This window comes from Helicoverpa armigera, chromosome 22, assembly GCF_030705265.1.
Source record: "Helicoverpa armigera isolate CAAS_96S chromosome 22, ASM3070526v1, whole genome shotgun sequence".
In the NCBI taxonomy this organism is placed as follows: domain Eukaryota; kingdom Metazoa; phylum Arthropoda; class Insecta; order Lepidoptera; family Noctuidae; genus Helicoverpa; species Helicoverpa armigera.
This window is the reverse complement of record NC_087141.1, coordinates 4432805-4444685: the sequence shown is the minus strand read 5'-3', so window position 1 is coordinate 4444685 and position 11881 is coordinate 4432805. Positions and strand designations below refer to the sequence as shown.

General features: G+C 37.1%; 2 protein-coding genes across 2 annotated transcripts; one reads left to right on the top strand and one right to left on the bottom strand.

Annotated features, from left to right (window-relative positions):
* Positions 1–3267: 3267 nt before the first annotated feature.
* LOC135118407 (uncharacterized) lies at positions 3268–5159 on the bottom strand. Its single transcript, XM_064040342.1, has 3 exons — positions 4353–5159; positions 4015–4114; positions 3268–3451 (listed from the first exon to the last, which is right to left on the bottom strand). The coding sequence occupies exons 1-3, from the start codon at positions 4587–4589 to the stop codon at positions 3363–3365; spliced, it is 426 nt and encodes a 141-aa protein (XP_063896412.1). The 5' UTR covers positions 4590–5159; the 3' UTR covers positions 3268–3362.
* LOC110370783 (uncharacterized) lies at positions 4914–11678 on the top strand. The gene is made up of 13 exons (XM_021326745.3): positions 4914–5040; positions 5124–5347; positions 5546–6179; positions 6415–6499; positions 6585–6668; positions 6739–8242; positions 8443–8519; positions 8649–8749; positions 8950–9071; positions 9150–9208; positions 9292–10565; positions 10656–10924; positions 11189–11678. Exons 1-13 carry the CDS (start codon positions 5007–5009, stop codon positions 11324–11326), a joined length of 4605 nt encoding a protein of 1534 aa, XP_021182420.3. The 5' UTR covers positions 4914–5006; the 3' UTR covers positions 11327–11678.
* Positions 11679–11881: the final 203 nt, after the last annotated feature.

Here is an 11881-nt window from a genome sequence, read left to right as displayed (position 1 = left end):
GGTTCCAGATAAGATGGATTATGATCGCGCTCGTTAAAATATTCCGTGTCGTTAGCAAACAATTGTTATAGAGGTATTATTTTTATAGACTGTCATCCATCAATTATTGAACAATGGCACTTCATTCTTATCTTTTGTTATCAAATTAAGTATGTATTTTTATCAAGCTAATGAAGACCACAAATACTCCAAAACTTATGTTAAAAAAGACGTCGTAGACGTGACAAAGTAAGCGAATTAATAAAATTGAATACCTAGGTTTTTTTATGTAACTATACTTTTATTAATTAATAATTATTTTTCATCTTTTACCTCGCCTTTTACGAATTATTTTGGGATCAGCTTCCAATCTAATCGAAAACAGATAATCTAAATGATGGACAGACGGACAGCGAAGTCTTAGTAATACAACAGTTTTACTTTTTGGTGACAATGGTTGCGGAACCCTAAAAATTAAACCGACCGTGGTTGAAACGAAACGCAACCGTTTCATTAAATTATCGAGAATTTCATGAAATGAGCAAACCTACGCTATGGCTTGTAAGACATAGTGTATTTTAACCACGGAGTGAGGAAAAATAAGTGGAGATGCCATAATGCAGGTAGGTTAGGCGCCTTCTTCGTACGGTGGGCATGACCAAAACGATCAGTTACGATTAAGCGTGAAGTTTGGATTCTTTAAGACATCTGTCAACGATTTTTGGTAAACAAAAAATGGTCTAGGAAAAAAAATGACGTTTAAGGGCGGAAACAGTAACGTTCCTCGTCCCCATTTTGGCACGCTCCTTTCTCACGAGATTTTCCGTTATGGTACCTAATCTTGTCATTTAATTCTTCATGATCTTAACCTTAAAAAATACTATGAAGTAAATACCAAAAATATGTTTTTATTGTTTCGACCTCATATCAAGGCGTGGGAATTAAATACCTGTGTTATTTGATTAAAACATTATGATTATGATGCATTCACACTAAGCCAACAAATGTAAAGTAAATATATCATGTAAAACTACATTTTTATTTTTGTTATTTTTTAAATTTATTCTTATCTGCAAGCGCATCGTGGTTAGTATTTATACTTACCATAAAAATAAACGAATGAGAGGATTTAATACTATTTTATGGTATTAATTTTAGGAGGATCTCGTGGCGAGACAGACAGAGTAACAACTAAGAAAAAACCACAAGCAACATCTGGCACGGCCGATCCGTGGATGGGTGTGCTCCTCGATGTGTCGGAAGGAACTTTAAATTGGTGGGTAGGAGTGGGTTAGCCCTGCTGTTGTACAAGGGTAATTGGATTTAGGTGGTCAGATATACAGTCGATCTATGTAAAACACTGGTACTTAGTAGCATCCCGTTAATCAGCACAATATACAACAATCTTGGGAAAAAGCGAGGAAGATAATGACATAGAAAGGTATTTTTATGAAATATAAATCTAATTTTCACATTGATGTTTTAATCGTAAACTGTTAAACAGTACATAGCAGCGAAAATTTCTAACTTATAACTTACCAATATTTTTGTCGCGTTGTGTCCATGGAACATTGCACTACAATTAAGTTACTAAATACATTTAAAAATTCTAAAATAAGTGAGTAAACAACTCGACGCAGAGATACATGACTTGTGAAGACTAACTTTACATAGGAAGTAAGAACGATGCGAAACGTCTGACCATTCATAATTCTAAGTGTGAATGTGTGTGTAGAATTAAGATTTTTAAGGTTCCTTCTCAGTAAAGTGCAGTTTTTGTGAAGATCCAAATCTTACTTCGATTAAAACTTATTGTTAAGTAGATAAGGTAAAATAATTGTATTATGTAGAATAATGTTTGGAAAAACTATTTGTGAGTTTGGGTTCATTTAGATTAGGTTCTGCCGCAGTTAAAAATGCTCATTTTATAGGTTTGTTTCAAAACGGTAGACTTTGTTTTTAAATTGGGTGTCAAAAAAAAGACACACATATTTCAGTTCTAGTATTAGTGCGAAAACGCCTATAAATAAAAGCCTAAAGCTGTTTAGAGCATCGCGGACAAAAGCTAGTTTCCGAAAAAAAAACTACAGAACCCATACATAAGCCACAATATTGAACATACTTGCTAACTTCATTATCTCGTTGAAACTAAGAGTTTAATTAAGTAAATTGTTTAGTGCCACAGTTGTAATCAACATAATCAAGTGACTTCATTTGCCGTAATCAATCATTATCAGGCGCTTGAACGGTATCAAAATATGCTTGACTAAACGCGGAATTTGCGAGAAAAGGAGTCTGCTCTTAGATTAAGTTAAAAGTACCGCTCATTTGTTTTGCACTCCAATGCTTCAGTGACATAACTATATTTCAATCATATTCTAATCGTATTTTGAAAAATAAATCTCACCAAACTCATGCAGCTATGTGGGTCTAATAAAGTCTACGCTGAGCTACGGCGTAGCCACATGCTACGCTTGGGCTACATGTACGCAGTGCTACGGGCTACGACGAGAAGTGCTACGCTTCCCGTAGGGTACGGGGGTATAGGGTGCTACGCATCTGTGCGTTACTTGTGTATAATTTATTTATGTCCTTACTTATATTAATATTTGAGAGATTTTGAAATACTTATTAAATAAATTAGATACTACTAATGAATAATCTTATTAAGTATGTAAAAATAACTCACATCAATAAGGATTCCTTAAAAAAAATTAAGAACAAAAAATAAAAGGTTTTTTTTTTTAAATTTGGAACTCGTCTGCACTCCCTCCTGACCCTATGCCCAACTGTTTTGAATGCACAAACATTTGCATCACCGCCACATTATTATGCCGAATAGATAATTCAAAATGTTCGCCGTTTTACAAGCTCGAGTTTTTGCGAACATGAAAATGTGTGTTAGGAACTATGTAACTGATCCTTTAGCGATAAAATGACTAACTACTTTTGTAAGGCGCCTTCCAATCTTTGACGTGAAGGACTCACTTGGCATATAATGCTGTTACCTCTACATAAACACAGTTCTTAAGGTCGGCGTAAAGACAACTTTCGTGCCTAATCAAAGTAAAATTATTTGATGAGAACGCATTTATTCAAATTTTTTGAGGTCATAGATAACATAGCATCTAGCGGAAAACAAATAAATGCATTGCTATCGCAACATGACTGTCGATGATAACCAGGTATTTAATCATACAATATACGCTTTGCTACACCTAATCTAAAAATCCTCAAACAATAGCTAAATTAATTAATCCAGATACATGTGGCATAAAAACAATAGTGACAGGTGCAAAAATTTATTGAGAAAAAAATATGAGGCAGATACATGTAGTAGTAGAAAAATCTTCGGAGAAATATTACGAAGTGTCTGAACGGAACTAGTAACACAGACTCATGAGACCTTCGTTCATCAGGGCAGCCCATTCCAGCACGTGGTACAGACGCATGTGAGGATTCTCGTTTTTAACTGAAACATTAATATTGCTATGTTAATCACCCGATGCAGAAACTTTGAGATGACAGGCCATAGAAGTATCGAAGACGAACACATCTTTTTTATGGGAAATCATCAAATGACTCCTCTCGCTGTGGGTTAGCGGTGAGGGAGTGTCAGACTCTTACTGACTAAAACCCCATCATGTTCCTTTGTAGGCCTTTTATGTACCAGGGCCGCGGTAACTCTTTCGAACAATCCCGCAGAAGACAAAAACATCTTGCATCGACCACATATAAGGGCAAGAGGATGATGATGATGATAATCTCTTGATGTATTTTCCAGACTACTAACTACTAACATTTATAACTGCCGTTGGCCAGGGGCGTTCGTTCTCATCCTCCGAGCCTTTTCCCAAACTATGTTGGGGTCGGCTTCCAGTCTAACCGGATTCAGCTGAGTTTTCAGGGGCGTTCGTTCTAAGAGCTCAGAAATGGTCTTATACATTACCAAACTCTATGGACCCGATGGTCGCCTGTCTAGGGTGAAGATTCAGATAATGTTTAAATTTGATTGGAGCCTTCGTCGAGTCTTACCTACAACCCTCACGAATTGCTTGGTGGGTCGATCCAGGATCGGCCACGTGGGTCTCCCGTGCGTGAAGTGAGTCGTACATGGTATGCGTTTATGCAATTCCTGTGAAAAAATGATTGAATGAGTAACTTATCATATATTAAGCCATCGTTTTTCAGCCTGAATTAAATACAGCAGTATTTTTCAATTTCTAGTAAACTTCTTATTACTATAAAGTACTTTTTCATTTTGGTTTCTACATAGTTGGTAATATTTCAAACTTTCTTTGGTTAGCGGAAACATATGCTTTTTGATACCTTTTGAAGAACATTTTAATATTTCAAAAATACTATGTAATTACTTGGTCCCAAATATTTTGCCTGATGATCTTTGGTTCTTGTCGGTCGGATCGGGCCGCTTTAGGGTTGTAGTCGGGCGGGTGGTACAGCATATCGTAGGCACAGAGGGGAGCTTCCTTCGCCTTCCACTTGGTGTTGTAGAACGTCTCCTCAGCCACTGGTATGATCATCTCGGTCCGCATCCTCTCCGGCAACTTCATCGTCGTCGTCAGCGTCGACTCGTCAATCTCCTGATCCATGTTGCCCTACTTCTTCGATTCCACTCTACCAAGAATTTCTAATAGCAAAATTTCAATTTCCTGCAGTTCGATGGATGGTAATGAGTTTATTATTGAAGTACTCATTTAATTTGAGTACGGATATCTAGAACTAAACTGAAAATGGTAAAATATATCTACTGAAATTGCATGTTGATTGATTGACATATTGTGAAGTGAAAACTTTTTAATTTCAAGCTTAGTGTTTTTATTCTAACCTTTGTGCATTCATTATAAACTAATCTTTTTTGACTATAACTCACTATGCATCGATAAAAAGGAATAATAATGCCAGTTGACGGTGTCAATGTTATCATTGTCAAAATTTTATTCCCAAAAGATGTGGTTTATAAGTTATATTTGTATTTAATTATAATTAATGCAGCTTCGAAATTCATTATGGACTGTTACAGCGCAGAGTCTGAATTTATTGGTTTGATCTAATTTTTTCATGCTTTTTCGAAATCGTTGATTTTTCGTTTTGTACTTTTATTTATATTTTTTAATTTTGTTTAGAATCACTGGACTTTTTGAGTCCACCAGTGAAAAGGATCCATAACAGCAGGGACGCATTTGCTAGTGCTTACAACACCGACGCTAACAACGTGCACTTGCTGCGGGGGCTTCGCAACAAGTTCGCCAGGCGAGGACCCAGCTCCCCGAAGAACATAACTAGACCTGTCAAGCCGACTGCTGATTCTTCTACATCTTTAATACTTAAGAAAACCTCTGAGAGACAGGTCAGAATACGAGCTCCTCTACTCCTCCCCTCCTTCATTTTGCAGTGAATAAGTGAATTCCAGTTTAATTTAATCCTTTTAAGTATTTATTTAGCAAGTATATAGAACATTTATAAAATCTCGTCGAATTCCTTATCCTACATATGAAAACATTACTAAAACTACTTTTATATAAGAGCTTTTTCCTACTCCTGACAGATTCTCGAACATTATTCAATTGTGAGTTACACGAGCTTACACCCTGAACAAGACACTTCTTCCGTACATGAATTGGACAGAAATCAAAATAATTCGGAAAAACCTCTTATCAAAGTTACAGTTATACCGAAAACGGATCATATACAAACAGCAAAACTGCTTAGAAGACGGAGATACGCACCAAAGAGAGTACAGAGCACTTCATCAAATCACGAGAATTCTGTGCAAACGAAGAACGTTTACCTAATAGTAGCGGGTCGAAGAAGAGAGAAAATATATGAGATCAAGACAACCGGCAGCGCGAAACTGTCTACAGACCACGACAGCTACACAAAAGATGACGAAATTCCCATAAAAGAGCTATCGAACTTCAAACACCTGATCCAGTCTTTGAATATGGATAGAAAGAAAAAGAAAGAGAAGAAGGAAACAGTGGAGAACTTGGAAGTGCCGCCAGCACAGGACTCCATCGACTGGCAGGGTTACCCGGACTGTCAGAACTGCATATGCATGAAAGACAACCAGTCAACTGAGTCGCCTCAAAAGAGTCGCGTCAGAATATTTGGCCAGTTCGGCATTTCTGACGAGGATAAATACGTATTGAGATATGGAGCTTCCGTTAATGATAAACAAGGTGCATAACAAATACACTATTTTTTTAGAGAAATATTTACTTTGATTGCAAAGCGTATGGCGGTGCTTCGATCTGGAAGTTTCTTCGGCTACCAACGTTTCGGTTCTTTTCAGGGCAAACCAGCTTTGAAAAAGACAAGAGATTAGTACCAAAATATTGTTTAAAACTCGTTAAAGTGTCACTTAACAAATTAAATTATATGTAAGTTATAAAGAAATGATTTCCTGTTTTTCAGTTTTATCAGACGTCGCTCAATTGACGCGAGAATTTTCGCCAATTATAGCTACAACTTCTTATGGAACTGCAGATATACAATCAGCGTAAGATTTTAATTCAGTGTTGTTTATTTATTTCGCATGTCCATAGGATATTTTTTTTTTTAAACACGCTTACTACCTCCCACAGACAACAAAAAGATTCATGTATACAGGCTGACTATAACTACGACCTTGATGTTGAAAAACCGCCAATCTCTGATGAAGTACCAAGGTAAAATATTCTAGTTTTACTCACCTTACAAGTGTTGATAAAATTAAGTTCAAACCAACTTCTATTTTAGCAAGGAATCACAGGGGACACAAGTTAATTTTAATGTCCAAGTTGCTATGACAAAACCCAGGGGTACAACTTTTTCTGACAAGAAGATTCAATGCAGCTGCTGTGCTGTGCCCAAGAAATCCGAACACAACCCTCTTAAAGTTTGTCAGAGTCCTTTAGTTATAATATCTGTTTACCCAAAACCAAGCCCTGAAGATTTACTAAAATCGGTCCCAAGCAACTTTTCTGATATAAGTCAGAATCAGTCGCCAGGTAAAATGAGTACGTACACAAGTAATCAGATATTGAAAACAGATAAAACTGCAAAGAAAAGTTCTGAACAAACAAAGCGAACCTATAAAAGCCCAATAATAAGTCGTACCCCATCACCTGTAAAAAAAGTATCAAAATCTAAACTACTGGACGACATGCCAGTTAAGCTATCTGTGAACGAAAGAAGAAGTCCTGATCGACAAAAAGCGCTGAAAGCTATCAAAGAGAAGATACAAGAAAAAGATAGACTTAAACTTGAAAACAGTGCACGAAAAATGCCATCAAGATTGAATGAGACTTTTGCTACGCAGGTCTCAAAAAACCTTCAGAATCTTACAGTGTCAAACGCAACACAAGTTTCAAAAAAAAATCAACGATTATACACCGCCTCTGATGCAACGCAGGTCTCTAATAGAAATAAACAACTCTACACAGCTTCTAATGGAACACAGGTGTCTGCTAAGAAACGCCAGGATTTCACTGTCTCTGGTACACAATATTCTGATGGGCCGCAGAGTCTGTCAGGATCGTACGCTACAAAAGGTGAAGATGATACTGCTGACAGCATAGATGATGCTGTGCATGTTAAACAAACAAAAAATGTGGCTATTTCCAAACATCCACAAATCAAAACTTCTCCTATCAGTCCCCGTACAACTCTCGTGTCTAATGCGACACAGGTACCTAAAGTTCCTCAATTCTTTGCCAGCAATGCAACACAAATCTCTCAAAGCGATGCCTTTATGGTATCAAATTCGACGCAGGTCTCTAAAAACAATCAAAATTTTATTGCATCACGACTGGCAAAAAATCAAGAAACATACACTGCACCAGTACAAGTAATTCAGAACCAACAAACCTCGAGATTAATCCCGAAAGCTAAAGCTGAAACAGGAACAAATACGGATCACGCTCGTGCCAAAAAGGCTTTAGTAGATTCTTATACAAAGAAACTCACTGAGCAAATGATACAGAAGGAATATCTTCCCGCTAATTATGTCAACTCTAAGGTTACAATAAACATAGACGCCGATAAAGAGTACTACGACGTGTTGTTTAATCAAGATAAACTATCAACCGACTTGACCATTCGAAAGAAACTAAAAGAGTCCCCAGATGTTAATGAAAATCTGTATCCAGTATCGTTCGACAATCTGTACACGCCTGATAGCGTGCTACAAAAGACAGCAGTATTTATACCCGGAAATAAGGTCAAGCCAACAAAATTTGATTCGAATATTCTCAGTAATAATGTGAGTATTTGTAAAATTTGATTGTTTCGTAGGCGAGGCTCTATGAATATAAGCTTAATTAGGACTTACCTGGCTGGCTGTATGTACCTACACACGGTTCACGAAAAATAAAAAAAAATAGTGTCTTTAATTTTGTAGCTGGTGTTTCTTGACAAAAGCGTGGTCGCTAAATGTATACGTGCCAATGTTTTTGCTTTCAGCATTCAGGCGATGAGTCACCCTTAGGAAAACATGTCTCAAGACTTACCATACGAGATAGTTTAGAGATTTCTCACAGGTACATTTATTTTTAATTGTTTTTAATTGTCATACATGCATGCCTCGACCAGAAAAAGGAACACATTATAATTTTATCTATGTTAATATTAAAAAAACACCATATAATAAGATGCTCTTTATTTTTCAGGCGTGAAGATAAAAGTATGAACAATAACAATATAAAAAACACGCAGACTTGTTTCACGGCTCAGTTCACGGAGCCCGTGCCAGATGAAACGGAAGTCTTAGGTAGCATCAACAACTCTAACTGAAACATTTGATAAAAACATCAAGCTGCGAGGGAGCACCTACTTTTAGCAGAAAATTTATTTGGAATTGGACTTTCCCGTGTTCAACGATGCCAGATCAAAAACTAGTAGCACTATAAGACATAAAATACAATAGTAGAAACGTAAAAAGAGTAAAAATGCTTGACAATTATTTTCCAGCTCCCATCAAGCACTTCACTGGCGACGATTGTTCTATATGTAATCCCATAGAGAGAGATAAACAAATAAGGGAACTTCTTGGTGTCGATAAAAAAAAACCTTCCATCGCCAAAACAAGACAGGTTCTATAAGTTAATTCTTTGTTGTTTTTCTATCATACGCATTACAGTCCGGTCTGATTTATTTTTTATTTTTTTTAGGCTCAATCTTGTAAAACCGATGCCGGAATTCCATATCAGTATATCTTCAGAAAAGAATGGTTTAAAATTTTTGTTTTAATTTGTTTTAACTAGTCGTTTTTCTTTTATGTCTTCTAATTATGTTTATTTTTTTGTATTTTAGTAAGAAAAGTCAAGTCACGGAAATTAATTTTGAGTTTCAAAAGCTATGCCCCTGTTTTACCCGTCGTCATCTTAAAGAAAATCCATCTGTGTCTGTCCAATGTCAAGATTGTGTAAATAAGCCAAGAGAAGCCTTAAAAAATTCAAAATTTGATAGCGTAATAACTGACGCCACATGTACATATGCACATGACAAGGAACCTCCTAAACCTTCACGTAACGACAGTCCTGCTATCTATCAACAATTAATACTCAACCGAAATATTCAAGTTTTTCTGCAAGTAGATCAATTTTCTAAACAAAAACCCATTGTACTATCCCGGCAGCAATATAATAAAGTTAAAAAAACAATTCAAAAGACCATTTGTTTAACAAAAAACAGTAGTCACGACAAACGAAAACCGTTATTATCTAGACTACGTGACAGGAGTCAAGTATCTGTCGGGATAGTGAGGACCAAAAAGCCGAAGGACCCGAAAAGTCTTCAAGAAAGAGCAGCTCAAACTGATACGATACCAAAAGAAACCGATAAAAAAAAGAATGTGATCAAAGCTAAACCGCCAAAAGAAAAACCCCGTCCGAAACCAGAGCCAAAGAAAGTTAATAAAGATTCGAGAGAATTAAAAGAAGCGAGAGAAAGAGAAGCAAGAGAAGCAGCGAGAAAAGCGCGAGAAGCGAGGGAAGCGAGAAAAGCGAGAGAAGCGGAAGAAAAGAAAATAAGGAAAAGGAAATTAACAGAGCATCTAGATATACGAAGTGTAGATCATATTTCAGAAATAATGTCCTTTGATAAGATTTGCGAGGACTTTTCATCGAGTTCTGAAGACAAAAAATGTCTTGATTATTGTCCTGCGCCATGCTCCGAAGATTACAGTGACGTAAAAGTGAAGGAACCATCTATCGCACCGGAACCAGAAGGATGCCAGGCTAAATCCTGTTTAGAACGCCCTTGTGAAGGAGAGTGCGGTAGAAAATGCGTGGATGAAGACAAGTTGCCACGATTCCGTGCAGCGAAGCTAAACGATGATGAGGAACACGCAGAGAAAGAAGTTAAAACTTTCGTTTTGTTTAATTCAGATAATGTCCAAGATCCTGTAATACCCGAACCTAAAGAACCTGATTACGATGGTCATAATAGAAAGACAATGTCTTCAGTGGAGGTACGTTACGCAAGCGTCGCTTATATGAAGCAAGTGGCGTATTCGTCGACGGACGTTGGAGCTCCGTCTGACTCGAGTATAGCTCATGTGAATTCCTTTCATACCATATTCAGAGGTAACTTATGAATGTTACTCCTCAAAAAATTGTATTTTGTTAGTATTCTTTTTCTTAAAAAAAAAACTTTTATCAACAATGTTATTACAGGGCACAGAAAGTCAGCTACACCAAATCTAGGAACTTCAGCATACTCTTTATATTCCGAAGATGTGTTGAATTCTGAAAATAAATCGGCCAAGTATATTATGGAGCCCAGAGACTCGAAACCCAAGAAGCCGTTTTTGAGAAGACTTATGTCGTGTTTGGTGATGAGATCGACGAGAGACTCGGACCTTAAGCTACCCATTGGGCCTGCTCCGGAACCACCCAGTGTCAACAGTTCTATTGATTCATACCATATCAGCACGTCGCTTGGGGCGAGTATTATAGTTCTTAACTTAGATACAGAAAGATACTTACTTATACTTCTTACTGTACTAATATTATAAATAGTTTTTTTGATTTGTTTGTTTGTAACCTAAAAGCTCCGAAACTACTGAACCGCTTTTAAAATTACTGTATCGATTTCTTTTACTGTCTAGCAAAAACCCCGGATGAAACGGCTAGATAAGTTTCCACGGATACAACCGTGGAAAACATCAAGTTCCATTTCATAAGTTTACATGTATTTTTTTTTCTAGGCTGTGGAAGTGAGTTCATCGATTTACGATACGTCAGCATCTTTCTACAGCAATCACACGATACTCCCAGTAAACAGCAAAATAAAGAGAGGTTTCTTTAGCTCAGTCAGAGGCTTTCTCACAAATAGAAAAAGTTGATGCTAGTGATTTTTTTTACTTTTTATTTTTTAACTTTGTATATGGATGTTGTTCATCAATGTGATTGTCAACTGTTTTACAATGAAAGGTATATTTAAAAATTGGTGTTTTTATTTCAAGCTCCTTCTCCTAATTTCTGTCGTAAGTATTCCGCTCAATAGAATGCTGCACACCTTAGTTTCCCCACGTCTTAAAAACTTCTTCTTCCTCCGAGCCTTTTCCCAACTATGTTGGGGTCGGCTTCCAGTCTAACCGGATTCAGCTGAGTACCAGTGCTTTACAAGAAGCGACTGCCTATCTGACCTCCTCAACCCAGGGACCCGGGCAACCCAATACCCCTTGGTTAGACTTGTGACTGGCTTCTGACTACCCGTAACGACTGCCAAGGATGTTCAATGACAGCCGGGACTCATACTTGAACCTGCGCCCTCATACTTGAGAGGTTGGTTTTTAGCCCACTAGGCCACCACGTCTTAAAAACACGTCTACAAATAAAATGTTTTCTGCATAGCTTGGACTCGATTGGCTACCGATATCGACATCGCGGTGGCATCG